Below are 25,121 nucleotides of genomic sequence, written 5' to 3'. Positions count from 1 at the left end.
TCCATCTTCTACGTCTGATTAGAAATCCTGCTCCCACCCAAAAAAAATTTTTTAACTGACCACTTGGTGGGTTGAGTGATACCCCCATTTGCTTCTGGAGGTCAAAGCACAAAGCTCGTTGCTAAATAATTGCTATTTTGCCATTCTGATCTCAGCCCAGTTGTATTTGCAAGCAAAGTTCCACAAAGTTCATCCGCTTATACTGTATTTTTGAACTAGGAGTTTAATCCTTGTTTAATTTTGTCTGATAATTTGGTTCTCTAAGGAAATGTGAAATCTTCAGATTTAATCCTGCCAATAATCAGTCTTGGATACCTGATGAAAATGTCTGGGAAAGCACATGGTATTTCTTTGTTTGCAGAAGAAGAAAAACTAGTAGAATGTCAGCAGTACCCATCTTAGCTTGTGTAATAAGATTAGCTGAAAATTATACAGAGTTTGCCAAGTTTCCCAGAATGAAATTAAAAGATAGAGACTTGGCGTTAGTCCAGAATAAAGATGAATGCAAACAAAAAGAACAGCTTCCTTTATGCTGCAAAAGATAAGCAAGTATTTTATTTTTCTGATTCTTTTTTTAAATGCAAAAACACAAATAACAAAAACCCAAACCCATAGCCAATAAAACAATTGAAAATTGTGCAAGTCAACCCTGGAATATTACTATGGTTGGTCCCACAGTGAGCCAGATGTTTAGATGGGATCTGGCATTGTTATCCACCTATTGAGTTCTTCCCAAGGATCTGGGATAGGCAGATATGGAAGTTCGATGATGTGAAAGGTATCATCAGAGGATGTCAGCTGTTTCAAGCAAAGCTGCCTTTTGCAATTGACCGATGGTGATTTTTGTCAATGCCGATGGTGTTCAAGTGGTGCTCCAGATGTGTCTATGGAAATGCTCAATCATCCAGGTCCTGGTTGTCTCAAAGGTGCTTTTTCAAGAGGCAACTGGACTTTCTGTTTTGGTTTTTTTTTTGAAGTCATTTCGCTTCTCATCCAAGAAGCTTCTTCAGAGCTTCTTGGATGAGAAGCAAAATATCTTCAAAGAAAAACCAGTTGCTTCTTGAAAAAGCACTTTTGGGACTCGAGATGTTTGGGGATTTATTATTTATTTATTTATTTAGAATATTTATATTGCCACCTACTGGCACATGGCGACTCAAGGAGGCTTACAAGGATCCTCCATCCTGGTGACAACACCCATTCATGCCAGCCATTTAATGGGCTCCATCCCACTCTGGATTCCCCAGGCCTGCTGGCAGAACCAGGTCTTCCGGGCCTTCCAAAAGAGTGTTAGAGTGAGGGCCAGTCTAATTTCCAGAGGAATGACATTCCAGAGGGAAGGAACCACCACAGAGAAGGCCCTTCTTCTGGGTCCCACCAGATTTATCTCCTTAGGGGCCAAGACCTGCAACATTCCTTGCCTCCCCACTCTAGTGGGTCGGGTTGATGTGACCAGCAAAAGACGGTCCCTCAGATAACCTCAGATTGTGCCCAGGGACTACCTTTGCTTTCTTTTATCGCAGTCATTCTACTTCAAATAGACCTTTGTATTTTAAATACAATGATTATTATATCCCACCTATTTTTTGTAAGTCTCACTGAAACAATTCAGCAGCGTAAGTTGTTTATTTAGTGTATGGCATACAATGTCAGGGAAATCTACTAGATACAAATTAGACACAATGCTGTGTGAAATGCTGAATGCAGGTTTATTCCTTTCTACTTCACAAGATCACTAACCTCTATCTATCTATCTATCTATCTATCTATCTATCTATCTATCTATCTATCTATCTATCTATCTATCTATCTTTCCATTTCTTTCTTTCTTTCCTTCCTTCTCTTCCTTCCTTCCCCTCCTTCTTTTCCTTCTTTCCCTCCTTCCTTTCCTTCCTTTCTTTTCTTCCCTCCTTCCTTTCCTTCCTTCCTTCCCTCCCTTCTTTTGTTCCTTCCTTTCCTTCTTTCCCTTCCTTCCCTTCCTTCCTTCCCTCCTTCCTTCCTTTCCTTCCCTTCTTTTCCTTCCTTCCTTCCTTCCCTCCTTCCCTTCCTTCCTTCCCTTCCTTCCCTTCCTTCCCTTCCTTCCCTCCTTCCTTCTTTCCCTTCCTTCCCTCCTTCCTTTTCTTCCTTCCTTCCTTCCTTCCAGGGCCGGCCCTCAGGGGATGCCTTTATCCAAATGAAATCTTCCGACCGAGCCTTCTTGGTGTCCCAGAAGTGTCACAAGAAAATGATGAAGGACCGTTACGTGGAAGTCTTCCAGTGTTCAGGAGAGGAGATGAATTTTGTTTTAATGGGTGGCACTTTAAACCGTAGTGGATTGTCTCCGCCCCCTTGTAAGTTACCATGTAAGTCTTGAATCCTTCGTGTGCCTCTGTGCTGCTCCCGGCTGAGATGCTGGTAGGTGCTGATGGACAGCAGAATCTGGCCCTTTTCTTTTGGGATCAACCCTGATCAGGAATCGGCTTCCTGGGGACAGGCTGGGATTGCAAGCTGGGCGAAAATGAGATACGATTGGCAGGCGCTTTTCTTGAAGCCGCCCACAGTATGAAGGTGCCATCCAGTTACTTTGTGGTGTGTTGCTAGAATCACAGTGTTGTGGGGGATATCAACTGACCCAAACAACAACAGAGGATATCACTGATAATACTAATCTGATATTGACATTAAAGGAACAGAAAAAGTAAAAACAAAAAGTGGCCTAGAGAATTATATCATATGCAGATCTGTCCTGAAAATTTAGACTAGCAAGCCACCCTTCCTGCCAAAACAGACCTACAAATGCTGACTTATCAAGGTATTATCCATTCAGGGTTGCAAATCAAGTATGATTGGGACTGGATCATTCTTTTGGCCGTCCGTTACGAATAAAGAGGTCTAGACATTCACGTTGTTTTCATAAATTCTAAATAATAGGATTAGAGTTAAGATTATACACATTTTTCATGCACCCAGCGACAAGCTTAAAATCTTGTTAAGAGTCTGATAGATTTTAATACCTTCAAAAAAGGGTTATTTAATTGAAAAAAAAACTGCTATTTAAGGAAAAAGAGAGGAAATGCAAGGTCATTTGAAACAAAACTACAAGGTGCTCTTCTGTGCTAAAGGGGAAGGATATCTTTTATTAGTTTTCTTTTTTAGAACATAAAATACAAGGGCCACAGTTGTCTTATGGATGAGATGGAGCGGCATATAAAGTTAAGAAGTAAATAAAACATGACAGGTAATTCTCAACTTACAAGCAGGTATTTAGCAATCATTAAAAGTTACAAAGGCCCTGAAAAACATCGTGGCTTACAAGAAGTCCTTGCATTTATGGATATTGTGGCGATGCTTTGGTCACATGATCAAAATTTGGGCTCTTGGCATGTATTTACAATGATTAAATGTCCTGGGCCTATGGGGTCGCCCTGTGTGACATTCCCAGCTGGCTTCCGAAAATCAAAGGAGAAAGCCAGATTTATTTAACGTCCATGTGATTCACTTAACAACTGCAGTGATTCACTTAACAACCGTGGCAAAAAGAGGTGGTAAAATTAGCCACAACTCGTTCAACAACCGCATTGCTTAGCAATGGAAATATTCTGGCCCCAGTTCTGGTCGTAAGATGAGGACTACCTATATAAGAACATCCTCAGGCAGGTCCCTGTAATGGGTTAAAAACTGCAATTCCCAAAGTTTCTCATTTGTCATCCTTATTTATTTCTTCTCCTAAGAATCAAGAGGTTTCTTTTGCTAGTGCTAATAAACTGATCAGGATTTAATCAGTTTTAAATCCACTATAAATAAATGTCACCTTTTGCCGAATTTCAGTAGCTGCCTTTGGAAGCCTTTCTGCCTTGAGATGAATGTTATTTTAACCAAGGGAAGGCTTAATCTACAGAGGCTGCCTCTTGTTATTGAAGGCAAGAGGATCTCTAGGGACAGGACTTCTAACAAAAACCAAGGAAGAATGATGAAATCCATTGGGTTTACATAGTCTTGTAAACAGTATTTCTGGTTGCCTTGAATGACAATTTGCGATTTGGCTTTTTTGATGGAGGGAAAGGAGGGGAGGGAGGGAAGGAAGGAAGGAAGGAAGGAAGGAAGGAAGGAAGGAAGGAAGGAAGGAAGGAAGGAAGGAAGGAAGGAAGGAGATGAAATGAGAAGGAAGAAAAGGCACGGGAGGGAGGGAGGGAGGAGGAGGGAGGAAGGAAAGAAGGAAGGTAAGGAAGGAAGGAAGGAAGCTGGGAAGGAAGGAGATGGAAATGAGAAAGAAGGAAGAAAAGGAAAGGCATGGGAGGGAGGGAGGGAGGAAAGGAAGGAAAGAAGGAAGGAAGGAGGGAAGGAAGGAAGCTGGGAAGGAAGGAGATGGAAATGAGAAAGAAGAAAGGGAAGGGAAAGGCATGGGAGGGAGGGAAGGAAGGAAGGAAGGAAGGAAGGAGATGGAAATGAGAAAGAAGAAAGGGAAGGGAAAGGCATGGGAGGGAGGGAAGGAAGGAAGGAAGGAAGCTGGGAAGGAAGGAGATGGAAATGAGAAGGAAGAAAAGGAAAGGCATGGGAGGGAGGGAGGAAAGAAAGGAAAGAAGGAGGGAAGGAAGGAAGGAAGCTGGGAAGGAAGGAGATGGAAATGAGAAAGAAGAAAGGGAAGGGAAAGGCATGGGAGGGAGGGAAGGGAAGGGAAGGGAAGGAAGGAAGGAAGGAAGGAAGGAAAGAAAGAAATTCTGCCAGTCTGCATCTTGTTTTAGGCTTGGCTTTGGAAGTCAGAGCTTTGCTGCTTTCTGATACAAAAGAGATTATACTCTTCTGTTTTGAAATTGGTACAATTGCCACTCCAAAGAGACACATTTGAGCCCAGGCACTAAATGTTGGAGAGTCCTAAAACTGATGACTCGGAATACACTAAGTGGGCCAGTGCGCTTTGTGAAAATTTTCATTTTTACCTTCTTAGCTGATAGGTGCCCTGAATCCCTTGCTCATCTATTTTTTCTGAAGTCAACAGCAGCTGCCAAACAGAATCTATGTGGCTGTCTTGATGCCTGGTTTTGCTTTATTGCCCCTCTCCAGGCCTTTCTCCGCCCACCTACGCTGCTTTCCAAACGGCAGCCACCGCAGTGATCCCAGCAGAAGCTGCAATATACCCGTCACAAGCCCTCTTGCCTCCAACCAGGACTCAACAAGCTGCAGCCGCAGCCGCAGCGGCTGCAGCGGCTGTCACTCCAACAGTCACTTACTACCCGACTCAGGCAGCTCAACTTTACATGAATTACACCGCTTACTATCCCAGGTACTATTGAATGTTGGTGCGTGTTTTTCTTTGCTACGTTTTGGGACCCAAACTGGAACAGAGTCTCGCAACTCATTTCAAGTTTCAAGTGTCATTGGTTTTTTTTTTTAAGTTTCTAGTCCTCACAGTTCTTGAAATGCATTTTTAAGATGCTTAGCATTTAGGATCTCAAGCAGTGGTGGGTTTCAAAATGTTTCACTACCGGTTCTGTGGGTGTGGCTTGGTGGGTGTGGCATGGCTTGGTGGGCGTGGCAGGGGAAGGATACTATAAAATCTCCATTCCCTCCCCACTCCAGGGGAAGGTTACTGCAAAATCCCCATTTCCTCCCCATCAGATGGGACTCAGGAGGCAGAGAATAGATGGCGTGGGGCCAGTCAGAGGTGGTATTTACAAGTTCTCCGAACTACTCAAAATTTCCGCTACCAGTTCTTCAGAACTGTTCCGAACCTGCTGAAACCCACCTCTGATCTCAAGGAATGAGGAGAACTGATGTTGATCAAGGTCCAGATAGGATGAAGTTCTACCTCTGAAGAGCCTAAGGCCCTCAATTAAAGACAAAGTGCTGTATAAATTTGAAGCCGAGTTTTCAGAATCCTGGATTATTAACAGAATAACAGAACTGGAAGCAGGGGTGCTATTCAGCAGGTTCTGACAGGTTCTGGAGAACCGATAGCGGAAATTTGGAGTAGTTCGGAGAACCGGCAAATACCACTTCTGGCTGGCCCCAGAGTGGGATAGGAATGGGGATTTTGCAGTATCCTTCCCCCAGGAGTGGGGAGGGAATGGGGATTTTGCATTATCTTCCCCTGCTATGCCCACCAAGCCACGCCCACCAAGCCACGCCCACAGAACCAGTAGTATAAAAAATTTGAATTCTACCACTGGTTGGAAGGTACCTTGAAGGTCTTCTAGTCCAGCCCCCTGCTCAAGCAGGAGACCCAGTACAAATTCTGACAAGTAGTTGTCCAATCTCTTCTTAAAAGCCTCCAGTAATGGAGCACTTGTTCTCTGCTTGAAATCCAGCTAAGGTTTTGGTCATTTTGACCAGTTTTCTTTTTCTAAGCCTCAGATGTTAAAGCCCACCCTTTGTATAACAGCCAACATGACCAATGTGCTGGAGTTTGAATCCTCTTGCTTGCTTTGTCTGTTGGATTGGGGCAGATCACAAACTTGTAAATAAATGCAAAAGCTAATAAAGATTGTCTGAAGATCTAGAGCTGGGAAAAGTTCCGTTTGTTTGGAGGATACTTAGATGTCCTCAACAGTTACCCTGGCCCTGTTCTAGGCTTTCCCAATCTTTTCTTCCACCACCAAGTCTGTTGGACAGAGAAAGGTTATTCAGCTGGGGGGTTTTTTCCATGCCTTCCTTCCACGGCTGGTGCACTGTGGAGGAAAAGCTGCATTGGGGTTTATGGAGTTTGCAAGCCACTGCTACACATTTGTCCTTGCGTTCTCCAAAGCCTCTTTTTTTCACCTTCAAATCCAAACTGCAACATAGCCCTGGGACATAATTTATTTTCATGCATTCTTGTTTTGTCCTTCAAAGGGCAGAAAATGCGCTGAGAGGGTTTATTGTAAGTTTAAAAAAGGAACTAGTGTTTTTAGGATCATGAAAAGGTGATTTAAAAAAAAAAACCAGAGGTACAAAATTAGTAAACTTTGTCTTTTTTTAAAAAAAAGTTTTTTTTAATTTTTTACAAACATATCAAATTAATGTGTGAACAGTATGGCATCTGAGTGTCATACATTCTAATACAAATAAAACTGGTAAAATTAATCATAATTATTACATTCAATCAACTTACATATTTCTAATAATGATACACAATTATAATAAGTTGCAATCTATCATTATTCAATTATTCCATGTTTTCTCTTGTTACTTTTATTTTATTATATAAAGATAGATACACTAACCTTCCCCCTTCTCCTGTTTCTATCACTTATTCTAACTTTTAATCATGTCACCTTTTACTAAAAAACATTTTCTTTCTATCCTACCTAACTTCTAGTCATGTCACCTACTAAAAAAAAGCAAAGAAAGAGAGATAAAAGGAGAAGCAAATAAGAACAACAACAGAAAAGAGAAATCATCTATCCATCGTCTCTTGCCCGGTTCAATACTTTAATTGCTATTCTTTTTTTAACATACCTCCCAAGTTCCTCTCTTGGATCTTTATCTCTATCAGAGTCTGCTTGTTGGCTATTCAATCTAGATATTTCTCCCATCTCTACCCTCCAAATTAGTAAAATTTGTTGATGAGCGTGCCAAAGAAAATAATACGTCTGATCTGTTTAGAAGAAAATGCTAGAACACCATGGTGTGAGGCCATTCTTGCAAAGGTGAGCCCAACTAAGCCCATCCAGATGCCCTCAAATTATGTTAATTGCAATTCCCAAACTTTGTAAGCTCATAGCTTTGTCTGCTTGTGGGCTTCACCATGGCAGAATCAATTAATCACAAAAGAGTTTGTGGTCTGAGTGGGAAGTTGTCAAATTGCACTGGGCTTGTGGGTTTTGGACACCCTGAATTCTCTAGGCCACTAGAGAGTTTGCTGAGAATTCTGGGACTTGAAATCTGTCCATCTGGCGGCACCCATGTTGGAAAAGTGGACAATATACGCTTCACTGCAAGATAGTAGTAATGCATGGGTATGAACAAATTGTTGCAAATCTGCAGATCTGTCGAGCAGTGTTTTTCACTCTTGGTGGCAACTTTAAGATGTTTAGACTTTAGGTCCCAGAATATGCTGGCTGGTATTACTGGAAAGTACTGGGCTGATCTAATCTAACTGGAGCAGCTTTAGAGGAGGAAATTGGTGCTCAAGTTGCAGCAATGGATTTGCAATGACTTCTGCAGTTCGACTCCCCCAATCAAGATCAAGGGAGGTACTAATACCACTCTATAAAGCTTTAGTAAGACCACACCTAGAGTACTACGTCCAGTTTTGGTCACTACACTATAAAAAAGATGTTGAGACTCTAGAAAAAGTGCAGAGAAGAAACAATCAGGATGATTAGGGGACTGGAGACTAAAATATACGAAGAACAGTTACAGGAACTAGGCATGGCTAGTTTAGTGAAGAGAAGGACCAGGGAAGACATGATAGCAGCCGTCCAATATTTGAGGGGCTGCCACAGAGAGGAGGGGGTTAAGCTGTTTTCCAAGACACCTGAAGGCCAGAAAAGGAATAATGGATGGAAACTGATCAAGGAGAGATTCAACCTGGAAATAAGGAAGAATTTTCTAACAGTGAGAACAATCAATCCATGGAACAGAAGTTGCCTTCAGAAGTTGTGGAAGCTTCATCACTGAAAGTTTTCACGAAGAGACTGGACTGTCATTTGTCAGAAATGGTGTAGGGTCTCCTGCTTGGGCCTACAAAATGACCTACAAGGTCCCTTCCAACTCTGCTAATCTTAATCTAATCTAATCAATCTACTTTGCAAGCAAGTGGCTGTTGGAATCATTTATTCAATTCTCATGGATTTAGAAAAGGGTTTATTAATCTTGGTAACTTTAAGACCCGTGGATTTTAACTCCCAGAATTCCCCAGCCAGCGCCCTTTGACCATCATGTTCTATCCCTCTGTTTTTTCAGCCCTCCGGTGTCTCCAACCACTGTTGGCTACATCACAGCTCCACAAGCTGCCGTTGCGGCCGCTGCCTCGGCTTCCCACACTCCGATGCTCCCTCAGGCAGGCGCTCTTGTCCGGATGCAAGGATTGCCCTACAACGCAGGAATGAAGGAAATCCTCAGCTTTTTCCAAGGGTATCAGGTGAGTGCCAGGCCTTTTGTCTCGAATCACCTTCTCATAAGATAATTTATCTCAGGGGATCTCCAACCTTGGTAACTTTAAGCCTGGTGGACTTCAACTCCCAGAATTCCCCAGTCAGCTTTGCTTTGCTGGCTAGAGAATTCTGGGAGTTGAAATCCACCAGGCTTAAAAGTTGCCAAGGTTGGAGACCCCCTGATCTGTCGGGATGAGTCACAGTGGGCATTTCCCAAATCTCGTTCTGGAGAGAAGCTTTCCAACACCAGAGGGAGCTGCAGCCTTCTGAGAACTTCCAACATTGGAAAAATGGGAGAGCTACTGTTAAATATTCAATGCGGATGGGTGTTTAAATGTACAAGGTAGTCCTTGACTTACAACCATTTTTTTAGTTCAACCGTTCAAAGGTAAAACAGCACCGAAAAAAGCTATGACCCTTTTTTTCCCCCACACTTAAAGAGTTGTTGTAGCATCTCCACGGTCACGTGATCAGAATTCAGATGCTTTGACTCACATTTATGACGGTTGCAGTGTCCAGGGGAGTCCTGTGATCCCCTCTTGCAACCTTCTGACAAGCAAAGTCAACAGGGAAGCCAGATTCACTGAACAACCGCAGTGACTCCCTTAATGATTGTGGCAAAGGAAAGGTCATTAAAATGGGGCAAATTTCACCTAACAACTGCCTCACTTAGCAACAGAAATATGGGGCTCCACTGAGGTTGTAAGTCGAGGACTGTCTGTGTAACCAAGTTAACAAGGGCCACAAAACTTTTGTCGTAGTGGAACCGTCATGGGGAGGAGGTGTCTGTTATGGAAGAAGGTCTGCTGAGTTAGAGACTGTGCCGTTGGTGTGACGATGTCAGCACCCTGATGACAGAAATTGGGGTTTTGGCATCATTTGACACTATTTTTTGCAATGACCTTCTCGCCCCAAAGGGTCCCTTTTCTCCATTTCCATCATTTCAATTGCCATGGACATTTCATCCACTTATTGCAAAGTCGATCCCAGCAGGATCTGGTAGAATACAGTTTCACTCTCTGCATGACAGCTCGGGTATAATCTAATGAAGTTGCATAAGGGGAAAGAAAGTGACTTTTTCTTCTTAAAATCACTGATTTGTGGTTGTTTTTTTAAAGGTGCTGGGTCTTTTTATCTTCAAAACGGCCTTTGAAACGAGGAGTTTTGGTCCTCGATAGATCACTTTTTTCCCTTGGGACACAACATGCATTCCTGTGCTCACTTTTAACCAATTCTCATTGCATCTTATCCTGGTTTAGGTTTTCTTCCCCATTCAGGGAAAGGGAATGTCCAGTGAAGCCAGAGGATTGGGTGGCCAGTCGCAATTGGCTCCCAATCTCCCGACTTCCCTGGATAACCCCTCTCCACCAGTGGTCACTCCCACCAACACTGACAAGGCAAACCCCCTGTGTATAGATAGGGAGCAAACCCCCCACTCCCTTCTGGCACTGATGATCTTACCTAGTTGGGTCATGAAATGTCTGCAAGAAAACCACCAAACTCAGAGGGCTCCAAGGACTCCGCAGTTCAACCCTGAGCTACAAATTTTCTCTTCATTGGTTGGAGCGGCAGAGAAAGTTATGGGGGCTATTTCACTTCCCTGATGTTGCTTTCTTTCTAGACCGATTTCCTTCTCTGCCTGCCTTACACACACACACACACACACACACACACACACACACACACACACACACACCCTTCATAGCTGCTAAATGTGTCCAGTCTTTATTGGACTCTATGGATTAAATGTTAAAATGTTTAACATGAGTTAATGGTTTTTTAAAGTAATATTTTTTTTAATTGAAAAAGTTTAAAAACAAAACATTTCCTTTTCCCCTCCTCCCAGAAAACCCCTTCCCCCTCCTTCCCCCGCTTCCCGGGTCAATCACAAGGTATTGTTATACATAAACCAAACATAGAATAAAATTTTCCCTTCCAATCCAATTAACCTCATCCAAAGCTTTTCATCTCCCAACCCCCTCCCCATTACATAAAATAACTTCCTAATTATTCAAAGGCAATCTGATATTTCTTAATCTGATATCTGTTTTGTAGATAATCAATCCATTTTTTCCATTCAATTAAATATCTTTCCTGCGTATTGTCTTTTAAAAAAGCTGAGATTTTAGCCATCTCAGCCAAATTAATGACTTTCAATATCCATTCTTCTATTGTAGGTACCTCTTCTTTCTTCCAGTATTGTCCAATCAACAGTCTTGCTGCTGTTATTAAATTCAGAATCAGTTTAGTCTCAATCCCTGTACAATCCGTTATAATTCCCAAAAGGAAAAATTGTGGCATTAAAGTAATATTTTTTTTACAAAGCTTGGTTGGGACTCTTTCCTGAGCTGTTCATAACCATCATTTTGGTTACAGAATGGCCTATGTTGAGATTGAGTCCACCCCTTGTGCATCGTGTGTGTTTGTGTGTGTGTGTGTAGCAAATACGACAGTCACACACGGAAAGGAGAGTTAGCCTGCTGGACAAGGACTAACTCCTTGCATTACTTCATGAAATGGATCTTGATTTCTGCTTAGCCTTTCTTCCTCCGAACAAGGAGAAAATTACACAGGGTTTTTTTTTTGACATTGCTTTCTCCTTTGGGCAACCTTTGAATGTGTTAGGGCTGCAACTCCAGTTCTTCCCACAGGAATTCTGGGAATTGCAGTCTCAGCACCTCTGGAAGCTAACAGAAAAGTCACTCTCCCCCCCCCCCCCAATATCAGCCTTTCCTCTTGGAAGTTATTTACGCCCAGCTTAGAGTGCCCTCTTGTGGTACGCTCTTTTATTTACTGGTGAGGCATCTTTGCTCCTGGCAAAGGCTCTTATTCTGTTTCAAGGTGCCTTCAAATCTCTCGCTGCCTGTAGCAAACTGAGGTTGCAACCTTGTCTTGTGGTGGGGTTTCCCTGCGTGAAAAAAAAAAAACCAAGGCGAGAATCAGCCCTAGATGCCATAAAAAGACAGCGATCTTGACCAATAGGCAATGCCCTCTCGTAACCTTGTGGCTGATTGGCTACTAGTGGGAATGGAGGCAGTTGAGAGCCAGTGGGGCATAGCGGTGAAGGGGTTGGACTGTCTCCAGGGGCCAAGTTCCTCCTTCAAGCACAAGGAGTGTCTTTGGTCGTGTCCTTCCGTCTCACCCCCATAGCTCGAATGGTTCAGCCTGGCAGCTTCCCTGGGGGATTTTGCATCAGCCTAGTCTATGTTGGTATGTGGGGATGACCATGGCAGACAGGATGAGGGGCAGTTCCCGGCTCTTGGGAAAAGAAGCTGGAGAAGGAAAATAGCTGCAACCTCTTTCTCTACACTTTCCCTGAGTCCTCCTTTCCTTTGTCTTTTAGTTCTTCTGTTCTGGGTTCTAAAGCCCTTGATCTTAATCTAAAGGCTAGGAAAGCCCTTCTGCATCTTGGATTGCTCTTGAACTTAAGCCGTTGGTTGTTGACATTGCTGAGTGAGTGGAGAGGGAGAAGAAACAGAAGTTTTGGTTGGGAGGGGGTCAACTGAGGGAGGGGATGAGCCAGGGACATGGATGATGATGAGGATGAGGATGATGAGGATGATGATTGCCCTCCCTGTGGATTTAGAGCCTTGCTTGCTCCAGAGCTAGTTGTGAGGCAACCAGCCCAGGAAACAGTCTCCCACAAGCACTTATGTTCTTCTACTTCCTTGTTGTTGTACCTCATTATCTGGATGGGCATCAAGAAGGCAACACACCAAGCAAGAATGGTGTCATCAGAAGCAATGCTGTGGGTGGTGAGGTGATCTCAAGTCATCTGCCCCGTATGCTGGTGTCCATTGTCCTACAGTTTGTGCTGAAGAAGCTGCTAGGCTGGGAACCTTGTGTGTCCATATCTCCTTTTTCTTGAAAATGAGTGGGGAGACCAGGTTCATCCTAAGGTATTTTCACCTGTCTTCTTCCTTTTATCCCTTAATTAGAAGGCAAATCTTGGTAGGCCTTAACTTCCTTTCTCTCTCCTTTATTCTAGAGATGTTCCTGCTTTTCCCCCCTCCCTCTTTTCTATTCCTTTATTGACAAAAGCGATATTTCTTTTGCTCTCTCATCTTCTCTTCCTCCTCTTCCAACCCATACTGAAATAAAACCACCAGGAAGTCCTCAACTTATTGCCTAGCTATTTTGTCTCCAGGGTAAGTTTCCAGAGACTGGAAAAACACAATGGTCTGTATTAGCTTTGCAATCAGCATCAGAATGCAACAGGCTGTATTCACCAACACCTGGGGGAAAAATAAAATAAAATAGAAGAATTAAAATTATTAGAATTAGAAATGCTATGTATTAACCTTATGTCCCATCAATCTCACTATCAAGCAACTTTGAATACAACAGAATTTCACTATCAAGCAACTAGACTAGAGTAGACAATAGGGTAGGGTAGAATATAGAATCCATCAACACTGGCTTATGGCTTTGATGTATTTATCAGACCATTATGGAAATAGATCCTTAGATTAGATGAGCCCCCATCGAATCTAAGTTTGGAACTCTTGTGTTCATCATCATAAAATGCCCTGCCTCAGATGCAATAAGAAATCACGGTTTCTCAAGGAATGAGTTCTCCTGATTTCCTTCTCTGGAAGCATTTTTGATCGTTGGCTTCTTGTTTTCAACTTACAATGCAGCTTTAGTTTCAGATCTCTCCACTTTCTTCCAAAACATAAATCTGCCAGAAGCCTAGGCAACACTGATCCTGGGTTGTGTTTTAACACCCAAGGCAATCATCTCCAATCTTCTTGTGGGCATGAGAAGAACCTGCTAATAGGAAGCGTGTTGTAGCTGGTTTCCATTCATTCCAGTTGTTGTCTTAAGTCCCCCTGGGTTCTGAACTTCATCACCATACACCCGATGGGAGAACACTGGGGGTAATCTGGATGCAATGGCCATGTGGTACTTTCCCATCTTCGTTGCTCTTCACACTTCTAGCTGCATTTTCCCACAGCTTTTCTTAAGTGCTGGCTAAACCTGATGCATCGACCAACCAACGTGAAATCAACTTGCTCCTATGAAGATGCACCTATTAACAAATGAACTTTTTCGCAGATGTTTTTTCTCCAAAGTCAGGTCTAAGCGATGGCCCATAGCTTGTTTTGACGCTTTGTTGGCTTCAGCGGCCACTCTCTCTGGAAATTTTGGAAGATCATGCCAACAGATTTGCTGTTGGATTGAGCTCTGAGGCCAGTACCCTCCCTTTCTTTTGCTGATGGAAACTGTAAAGCCCCTCCCCCTTAAAGACAAAATGCCAAGTGCTGATGGGGGGGGGAAAGAGTGGCTTGCTGGTTCAAAACCACCTGCTCCTTCTCTGGCTGATCTTCTGTATCACACTTGTACTGTAGTATGCTCCTGATGACTACAATGGCCTCATTCAGCTCAACGACCAAGCAAGGGGCGTGTTACAAGCACCGAAAGACTGGGTTTGCTTGTAAGGGTTGGTAACCACCAGAGAAGGTAAGCTTGGATTGGCTGAAGCGGAACTCTTTGGTGATGAATGGAAATGATTCTGCGGGGAGATGATTTTTGTTCCCTTTTCCCTTTCTTTCAAAACAACCCCCCCCCCCCAAACCAATCACGTTTCATCCTCCCTTCCTAGCTCGTGATGGGATTTTGCTTGCTAACACTTCCTTGCTTGGGCACTTCGCATGGCTCCACTAACCCAATGCTGACGTTGAACATCTCAATGTGCTTGCGCTTCGGGATGAACGTTTAGGAGAGAGGTTGGGATTTTTGAAGTTGGCAAGATGGCATTCTCTCATTCAGGGTTGTTGTTTTTTTTTGGGTGGGGACAAGGGTTCCTTGCATCAGCCATCATCAGCTGTGCGGGCCACTCTCCATTATTGATCCTATGGTCAGACTTGGAGCAGGAAAATCAAAATATGGGACAGATGGAATTGGGGCAGATGGGCGAGGAAGCATCATTTAATTGGCGTCCTGATTGGTTCTCCCACTCTTCTTCCATTTGTCACAGTCCATTTGGGGACCTCAAGAGATCTTGAGAATGCTTCAAGCCCAGCCACCATCTGCAGGGTACCAATTCAGGAAGGAGATTGTGGGACTAGTTAAGACCTGGGGATTTATTTGCCTAGGTTTTGAATCTGCTTCATGTAGTCCAGCTGCTAACTAGTCAAGCAGGTGATGGTAGAAGTGTTCGTGGCCCTCAGCTTCTTCAAAAGAATGAACCAAGCATTTGGAGTCTGCTGCCTAAAACATGCTGACCATCTTCAGACCAGTTATTTGATAACTGTTAAATTTCTACTAGATCTCTGCCCATCAGACACAGGACAACACATGTTCATGGCAGACCCAATAGCAATAGCACTTAGACTTATATACCACTTCGCAGTACTTTACAGCCCTCTCTAAGCAGTTTTACAGAGTCAGACTATTGCCCCCAGCCATCTGGGTCCTCATTTAACCCACCTCAGAAGGATGGAAGGCTGAGTCAACCTTGAGCCTGGTGAGATTCGATCTGCCAAACTGCTGGCGGCCGGTGATCAGCAGAAGTAGCCTGCAGTACTGCACCACCGCGGCTCATTTATTTATTATCAATGCTGAGCATATGTGGACATGCATCAAATTCCCTCCCCGTTTCCAAAGCAGCTACCATAGAGAGATATTGTTTTTGTTGCTCCTTTTTCTTCCAGTGTTAGCTCCATGGAACAGTTTAATCCTTGGTTTGGGGAAGACCATGCTTGCATGCATTATATCCTTGTGGGCTATTTGAAAGAAACACGCCAAGCTACATTTAAGATATCCGAGCATCCATTTTTGCAGCTATTTCTATAATAGAGGAACTTACCATGGTTTGTTTTCCCTATTGTACTAGCTCAGTGTTTCTCAACTTGGCAACTTTAAGAGGCATGGGCTTCAATTCCCAGAATTCCACACATCTTAAAGTTACTGGCCAGTTTAGCTCACGCTGGTAAAAGCCTGTTATTAAGAACACAGTAGCCTGCAATTACTGCAGGTTCGAGCCCGGCCCAAGGTTGACTCAGCCTTCCATCCTTTATAAGGTAGGTAAAATGAGGACCCAGATTGTTGGGGGGGCAATAAGTTGACTTTGTAAAAATATACAAATAGAATGAGACTATTGCCTTATACACTGTAAGCCGCCCTGAGTCTTCGGAGAAGGGCGGGGTATAAATGTAAAAAAAAAAAAAAAAAACTAAAGTTGAGAAACTCTGTTCTAGTTTGTCAAATTGATCTTGGAACACGCATAGTAAGTATGGATTCAAGCTGTACTCTCTTTAAATCAAATAACTGCAGTTTGCTTACTAATATGGTAGACAAGCCATCTTCACAATACAGGAACATAGTTTAGCACAGGGGTGTTAAACTCGTGTCGTCATGGCGTCGTCACATGACGTATGACAACTCCCCCCCCCTTTGCTAAACCGGGCGTGGGCATGGACAGCGTGTGACACATCCGGCCCATGGTTCACAAGTTTGACAGCCCTGGTTTAGCACATATACCATGAAGCCAGGTTTTGGGATTAGCTTTTGGTTCAGTGTATTGCACAAACGCAGGAAATGAGCTAATTTCTTAGGCAGATTAAATACAGGACATACAGGAGTACAGCCAGTGGTGGGATTCAAGTAATTTAATAACCGGTTCTCTGCCCTAATGATTTCTTCCAACAACCAGTTTGCCAAACTGCTCAGAAAGTTAACAACCGGTTCTCCCGAAGTGGTGCGAACTGGCTGAATCCCACCACTGAGTACAGCCTTGTCTCATATGATCCTCCCAAATATGCTGATTTCAGTTCTGGGGAGATCACCAATGAGGCCTAGACAGGCCTTTCTGCTTTTGTGTTTTGCTAAATAATTATGCCTTACAGGGACTGTTGAATAGAAGTTCTGCAAAATGAACTATTTCCCTGGGGGGAAAAAACATTGCATTACAGGTAATCCTCAATATACGACCTCAATTGGGACCAGAATTTCCATAGTTAAAGGAGGTACACCCGATTTTACAACCGTTTTCTTTTTGCCATGGTTGTTAAGTGAATCATATAGCTACGAAGCGAATCCAGCTTCCTCCTTTTGATTTGGATTCTTGGAAGCCGGCTGGGAAGGTTGCAAATGACAATTGCACAACTCCCCCTGGATGCTACAACCCTTGTAAATACATGATGGTTGAGAAACGCCTGAATTTTGATCACGATTGTGGAGATGCTGCAGTGGTCGTAAATGCAAGGACCAGTCGTAGGTCACTTTTCCAGTGCTGCTCTTACTTCAGACAGTAAATGAACGGTCGTACCTTGAGGATTGCCTGTATTTTTCCCAACTTGTTGGTTTAAATGGTAGACGTTACCTTAGATCAGGGGTCTGCAAACTTGGCTCTTTTAAGACTTGTGGACTTCAACTCCCAGAATTCCTCAGCCAGCTTTGCTGGCTGAGGAACTCTGGGAGTTAAAGTCCACAAATCTTAAAAGAGCCAAGTTTGCAGACCCCTGCCTTAGATCATCTGAGAGTATAATAATGAAAACTGTTTTGATCTAACATTTCTTTTTGCGGGGGATGGATTATATGAAATCAGCTTTTTTCCTTCCTAAATTGATATTCATTACTGCTGATTCTCTTCTATGCCCATTTCAATGTTTGCTATTTGGGGTGTGCGGGGAGGTGTGACTTAAAAGCATGTGACTAAAGATTACCAACTGGATCGCCTAGGTAAGCAATTCTAAAAATTAAAGATCAGGTATAGAAAGACAAGATGCAAATGAAATGGAGAGCTCTTCTCTGAGCTTAGTTGTTTGCTTGCAGGCGTTTTGTGACCTCACTGGGTAACATCATCAGTCCTAGTGGTCATGAAACGGGTCAAGAAAACAACCGAGTTCAGAGAGCACCAAGGACCCCCCCATTTGAAGCCTAAGCTACATATAATCTTCTCTGTCGATAAATGAAATTATGATCCAAAAGGGGCTGTCAGAGTTTCCAAGGTTTATAGTGGACAGACCTGTGGCTTGTCCAAGGCAGTTGGGTGCGCAGTCTGCCTGTGCACAGTTTCCCATGGGGTCAGTTTTTGAGAGAGGGGTTCTGTGACTGCTGCACTCTCAGCTTCCATATTAATTTCCAACAATATTCTGGAGCAGATCTTGGTGTTTTATGGCCCATATCCATCCCTTTGGCAATTCCTGTCTGCCCTTCATGAGGTCAACTGGAAATGAATTGAAATGGAAAGAGCACTTAATTATATACCACTTCAACAGTGCTTTACAGCAGGGGTCTACAACCGTGGCAACTTTAAGACTTGTGGACTTCAACTCCCAGAGTTCTTCAGCTGAGGAATTCTGGGAGCTGAAGTCCACAAGTCTTAAAAGTTGCCAAGGTTGGAGACCCCTGCTTTGCAGCCCTCTCTAAGCGGTTTACAGAGTCAGCATATATATGTACGCAGCAGAACTGAATTGCTTCCATTTTATAGGCAACTTTTTTCCCCCAATGTACAATATGTGTGTGCTTGCATGCCTACACACCTTCACAGCCCTATTGGTTGTCCCCAGTGGTGGGATTCAACCAGTTCGCACCACTTCAGCAGAACCGATTGTTAAATTGCTGGCTGGTTCCACCCCTCCCCTTCCTGCTTCTTCCAGAAGTCACCCCGCCGCCCATTTTTGCTCCCAGGAGGCTACAGGGTGGCCCACTAGGCCCAAATCGGGGCACAGGGGACCGGCGCTCCCCCTCCACGAGTCATTTTTTGCTCCCGGGGGCTGCAGGATGCCGAGTGCTGTCTGTCATACCCCTGAGCCACGCCCACCATGGCCACATCCACCCAGCCGGTCATTAGAGCAGAGAACCGGTTGTTAAATTATTTGAATCCCACCACTGGTTGTCCCCATTTTCTCATGTGGCCAGTTGGGGAAACTAATTGGCCATGCCTGCTCTGGAGCAGGGGTCTCCAACCTTAGTAACTTTAAGGTTTGTGGACTTCAACTCCCAGAGTTCCTCAGCCAGCAAAGCTGGCTGAGGAACTCTGGGAGTTGAAGTCCACAAAACCTTAAAGTTACTAAGGTTGGAGACCCCTGCTCTGGAGTACAGATCTGGCAGGTGAACTTGAGAAGGGTCTGTCTGCCCTCAGGTGTGAGAGACAGGAGGGGTTTTTCCAGCTCTTCTCAGGAGATCCATGGAATCCAGAGAAGGGAGCACCTATTGGCCAGGTAACTTCAGCTCCAACTGTGTCTTAACGGGCTCTTAGTTCACACGGCATCATCTGTCCCGGATAAGCCTCTCCAGGGAGTGTCTGTCACCTTCTCAGCTGCCTTCAGTGGGGAAAGAGAAGCTGAGGCGACCCCTTTTGCTCTGTTCTCCACCTGCGCCCAGCCACCCTTTTGATCCTCTCCCTCCGTTGTTGCAGCTCCATGCAGACTCCATCCTTCCGCTTTTCAACTTCAGCGGTCAGCCTAGCGGAGAAGCTCTGGTTTCTTTTCCCAGCCTGGACTCCGCCAAGAAAGCTGTGGCTGAGCAGAACGGAAGCCTCTTGGGGGGCCACTGTGTGGACCTCTGCCTTATCTAGACACCACCCTCCCTGCCCCCCAGTGGATCCAAGTGTGGGGATCAAGAACAAATCTATCTCCTCTTCAAAGCAGCCATGTCTTCCCTGCCCAGCTGCCTTTTTTCTCGCCCTGGGGGACAAAGCCACCTCCTCCCAAAGCAGACCAGCCAGGGGAGAAGGAATGACACTCACCTATTCCCAAAAAAACAGGATTAATTGCTCAAATATTATCGAGACAAACTCTAACTCAGCTGAAGTACTGTAGACTTTAGGTTGTGGGGGTTTTTTTGAGTTTCGTTTTTAAATATATATATAAATATATATATATATAAACAATTTTGTGTTCCCCGTTTGGAGAGAAGAAATGTTTTTGTTTGAAATACAGACTTGCCAAACCTCTTTTCTCTAATTTGGAGTAGAAGGGAATTCCATCTCATCAAAAGAGAAGAATCTTTTGTTCGTTTGTTCCCCTAAAAGGTGTCAAAGAGAATTATATTTTTCCTGTTCCCTTCCCTTACTTTAAAAAAAAAATGTCCATATGAAATGACAGAATAAACTTTTCAGTTGAAAGGTGTCAAATAGAATTGTTTTCCTTCTCCCTTTCTTTAAAAAGAAAAAAAAACCCGTTATGTCCAAGTGAAATGACAAAATAAGCTTTTTGGTTTTTGTTTTAATTTTTGTTTTGTGAGGTAGAAGAATCCAAAATAAGTAAAGCCATATTTTCAAACTGCCAACCTGTAAACTAAACAAAGGTAGAATCTTAGCAGGACAATGACAGCACGGAAACGCTGAGGACTAGTAAATTATATATGTTGTTTTATTTAAACATCATAGTGCTCAGATACTGTATTTTGTTTTTGCTCTAGTTCACACGCATGCCATTTGTTTACAATATTCATTTGTATATTATGACAGCAAAGAAGTTGAAATTTAAGTCTAATTAGTGCATGTTTTTTTTTTAATGTATGTATATACATGTTCAAAGAACATAGTTTTATGTTGTGTAGTGTGTGCCGAAACATCTGTTGTACAAGCACTAAATAATTTTGGTTTTTAACTGTGCCTTGATCAGGATTCTTTCGAAATGTGCAATAACAGCGGAGGAAACCAGACTGAGTCAGCTTGGACTCTTGGGTACCTGTGTGAATGCAGGGATTTTTTGTTTGTTTGTTAAATAAAGAACTCTTGAATAGTACTTAAAAGGGGATCAGACCTGCCCTGGCCTTGAATCGATGTACGCTTCTTTATATGATAAGAAATAAAAGACGCTTGCAGGAAAATGGACTTGTCTCTTTAGCTTCTTGCAATTGAAACCAGCATTGCAAATAAGAATATTGGGGGGTGGGAGTGGGGGGTTTACTGATAATTTAATTAGCATGCAGCGTGTACAGTATACAGCAAACTGAATTCCAGCACAAAGTTTGATATAGCAAAAGAGCTTTTTCACATGAACCACAGGCAGTTACTACAATTGCCAAACTAATCTTTGGAGAGCCAGTTGGGTCTGGTGGTAAAGGCATCAGGTTATAAATCGGGAGATGGTGAGTTCTAGTCCCGCCTTAGGCATGAAAGCTGGTTGGTTGACTGTGGACCAGGAGACAGTGAGTTCTAGTCCCGCCTTAGGCATGAAAAGTGGCTGGGTGACTTTGGGCCAATTGCCAGGAGGTATTCAGTTCTAGACCTGCCTTAGGCACGAAAGCTAGCTGGGTGGCTTTGAGCCAACTTTAATCTAATGGGGACTAAATCTTATGAAATAGAATAGGTGCACTCTCTTCATTGCAAAATAGGATTTCCTATCTGACAAATTGCCCATTCTAAAATATTCAGTCCTCTGCTTGGGATTGGCTGTACTACACAATGGATAGAAGCTACTATTGCTTGAGGATCATCTTGTTCTACCAACAGACCGCTAGCTGATGGTATCTTCTATTTCAGGGGTTCTATTTCTATTTCTATTCTGGGAGTTGAAGTCCTCCAGGCTTAAAGTTGCCAAGGTTGGAGACCCCTGATTTATTTGAACAGAGTCCTGCCTTGGCCCTGCCTCAAGAATCTGAAGACACTCAGTTCCCACCATGGGCTATGATGCAATTCTAGCTACCGTCATTCTATACAAAAGGGAATTTTATCTATTTGTCAGGCAAATCTTAATGCAAAATCACATTTGTTTGTGTTTTTTTTTAAAAAAAAAAGCTCTAGGCAGACCTCTGCAATGTCCACATCCTGCCACTAGATGGCCCCTTCGTACTGGATCTCCCAAATACAAGACTGATCTAACCTAACTAGATCTATAGGATTCTGGTACACGGGCTGAAGCAATGGGCTTGCAGTCTTGGCACAGGCAATTGTGGGGATCATTTTTTTCATTTCCCATGGATTTAAAAAAACATGTTTCTCCACGTTGGCAATTTTAAGAAGTGTGGATTTCAGCTCCCAAAATTCCCCAGCCAATGCTGGGAGTTGGAAGTCCACACACTTTTAAAGTTGCCAAAGTTGGACAGCCCTGCTTTGAAATGAAAAAGCCTCTCTTGAGATCCTGGGTTTTTTTTCCACACAGCTTTCTTCACCACAAGGTGGAAAAAGTTGACTTCCAAGAAATTTTCCGCACTTGCCAGCCTAGCTTACCTCCCCAGGTTGACCAAGTCTGAACAGCTGTTCTGAGATCAACCAGAGTTAGCATGGTGCTCTCCTCTGCTACGACAACTTTGTGTAGCCACATCTATCTACCGGTATGAATAACTTATGGAAGAAGATTAAAATCCTTCAACCGAGGAGCAGAAGAAGGAAATGAATCTCCTGGATACTCTCTCTGAAAGCAAGCTCCTACTTTTCTGATGTGACAGCCTTCCTGTTGGCCGTCTCGCTTCCATAATCCTTCAGGCATGGTTGCTCTGAATCCCACAACTCTCCGCAATCTGTTGAGGGATTCCATCACAGACAAGGAGTGAATTCCCTGGAATTTGTAAGAATGGCAGGATCTGTCTGACAGTTGCCACTGACCTAAATAACGCAGCTGCTTGCAGCTGCTAAAATAAGCTGCTTCGCTTCTATTCTTTTTTTTTTTTTAAGCAAATCTTTTTTTAAAACCCCTTTCTATTTTAAGACGACGATCTTTAAAGTGTCACAGCCAGCAACAGCACCTAGCTGATCTCAAAAAGCTAAGCAGGGTCAGCTCTGGTTAGGAATGGAATGGGAGGCCACCAGAAAGAGCGAAACCCAAGGTGGGGCAGCCAAGGAAAGCATTTTGGTGTGTCCACGTAGGCACTTGGAGCTCAGCTCAGCTTGAAGGCTCTTGGTTATTCACCGTATTCATCTGGATATTAGATAAAACTAGATCTCTAATCCTAAAATTGTACCCCCAGTAGAATCAAAACTCAGGTGCAGCTCTCTTCAGAAGGTGGAAAGACTTGTAGATTTCAATTCTCAGAATTCCCTAGCCAGCATGCCAAGTTTGGAGACCCCCTGGATTAAAGGATGGATAACAACTCAAAACTCTCTTTTTCTAACTACACCCCCTTATTAATATACAAACATGGTGCCCAGTTTTCTGTGACCTGATGACTTCCAGCCTTAATTATTTCAAGCAAGTTGAGGATGGGAGAAGTTGTGATGCAACACACTTGGTAGACCCACAATTCAAAGCAGGTATTCAGCCACAGGGTAGTAAGGCTCCGATTCAACTCTGATCCATCACGAATCTAAGATTGAAGTTCCCCATCTAAATTGGGAGTAAATCTTACTGATTGCTGTGGGACATTCCACAGAATCAAAATCCACAGGAGCCCTCCCTCCATTACCTTTAAAAAAAAACCACATAGAATTCTTTATTGACCAAGGGTGAATGGACACACAAGGAATTTGTCTTTGGTGCATAAGTTCTCAGTGTACACACAAAGTGGTAAGTCATAGGTTTGTAAGTCATAAGATACAACCATAATGGTAAGATACAAATGAGAAGTGATAAATCGTAAGATACCACTAGGAGAAGATAGAAGGAAAGATGAGAAGGCAAGAAAGATAAGAACATGACATATATCTTATTTGAATTACAGAGAGGATCACAGGATTCATGAAGTTATGCAAATTATTTTAAGCATGCCAAAAAGCTACATGTTAATTTAACCTGGCCCCCACAGCTCTATGAACAAAGTAGTAGTCACACACTTATATTCACCAGTACATTCTCTCTTAAAAGAGACCCAACTACAGAATCTATCATATTAGAGGCCAATAGTGAGGCTTCAGTCATATCTGAAAGCAAAAAAAAATCTGATTTTAAAAAGCCTCAGATAAGTTGTTTTTATTCATCTCCAGAAATAGAAAAGTCCTGGTTACAGAAAGCGCTATTAAACAGGCTCTGCAAATATCTGAGATCCATACAGAATAAAACTTAAGAGGGGATTCAGAAACTGATGTCAGGGGGCTTAAATTAATTTAGGATTGTAGAGCTAAAATATATAAATCCAGTACATGAAAGATACCATAGCAGTCCAAAGACCTCACCAATCCGTTTTTTTCTACTCAGCTGATTATAAAAAAAATTACCATATTTTTCGGGCCATAAGACCTCTGGTGGCTCAGGTGGCTCAGACTGCTAAGACAGTCTGTTATTAACAGCAGCTGCTTGCAATTACTGCAGGTTCTAGTCCCACCAGGCCCAAGGTTGACTCAGCCTTCCATCCTTTATAAGGTAGGTAAAATGAGGACCCAGATTGTTGGGGACAATTAAGTTGACTTTGTATATAAATATACAAATAGGATGAAGACTATTGCTAACATAGTGTAAGCCGCCCTGAGTCTTCGGAGAAGGGCAGGATATAAATGCAAATAAATTATTTATTTATTTAATTTAATCAAATTTTTATACCGCCCTATCTCCCAAAGGACTCAGGGCGGTTTACAGCCCGATAAAATACAAATATCATACAAGGTAAAACATTAATTAAAAAACTTATTTAAATAGGCCAGAAATTTAAAATTACAATTAAAATGCTAAAACCCCATTACCTAAAAATTAATAACTAACCCCAGTTAAAATTAAGTAAAACTTTTAATCCAGTCCCGCTTGGATAAATAAATGTGTTTTCAACTCACGGTGAAAAGTCCGAAGATCAGGCACTTGGCGTAAATAAATAAAATAAAAATAAATAAATAAAATAATAAATAAGACACACCTGACTATAAGATGCACCTAAATTTAGAAGAGTTTTGCCCTTTTTTCATCCCTTTCCAGTCTTTTTTTTTTTTTTTTTTGGCTTGTTTCCGGGCTTTTTTCGGCCCATTTTCAAGGCTTTTTGGAGGCCATTTTTGAGGGTTTTTTTGGGAGCCATTTCAAGGCTTTTTTTTGATCTGTTTTTTTCTGAAAAAAACAGGCCAAAAAAAGCCCTGAAAACGGGCCGAAAAAGCCTCCCAAATGAGCCAAAAAAGGCCTGGAAAAGGGCGAAAAAAGGGCGTGCGGAGACCAAAAAATAGCCAGGGTGGGTGGGCGGGGCTTCGACAATATTCAGTCTATAAGACGCACAGACATTTTCGCCTCCATATGGGAGACAAAAAAGTGCAGCTTATAG

The 25,121-nt window shown here is 42.9% G+C and overlaps 1 protein-coding gene across 2 annotated transcripts in view; it reads left to right on the top strand.

The window, feature by feature from the left end:
- LOC131184151 (epithelial splicing regulatory protein 2) overlaps positions 1–25,121 on the top strand; it is a 94,046-nt gene that overhangs the window by 60,114 nt on the left and 8,811 nt on the right. The window contains exons 11-15 of one of the 2 annotated variants that reach the window (XM_058155182.1): positions 2,144–2,342; positions 5,041–5,260; positions 8,863–9,040; positions 14,405–14,516; positions 19,420–19,557. In XM_058155182.1, the coding sequence (XP_058011165.1) occupies positions 2,144–2,342; positions 5,041–5,260; positions 8,863–9,040; positions 14,405–14,494 (687 nt within the window). In that variant the 3' untranslated portion in view covers positions 14,495–14,516; positions 19,420–19,557. Of the gene's footprint in view, positions 1–2,143; positions 2,343–5,040; positions 5,261–8,862; positions 9,041–14,404; positions 14,517–19,419; positions 19,558–25,121 lie in introns of those variants that run through there. The other variant, XM_058155183.1, reaches the window with a different exon arrangement.

Source organism: Ahaetulla prasina, chromosome 12 (genome assembly GCF_028640845.1).
Source record: "Ahaetulla prasina isolate Xishuangbanna chromosome 12, ASM2864084v1, whole genome shotgun sequence".
Taxonomy (NCBI): domain Eukaryota; kingdom Metazoa; phylum Chordata; class Lepidosauria; order Squamata; family Colubridae; genus Ahaetulla; species Ahaetulla prasina.
Note: the sequence above shows the minus strand (reverse complement) of the source record. Positions and strands in the feature narration are given on the sequence as shown.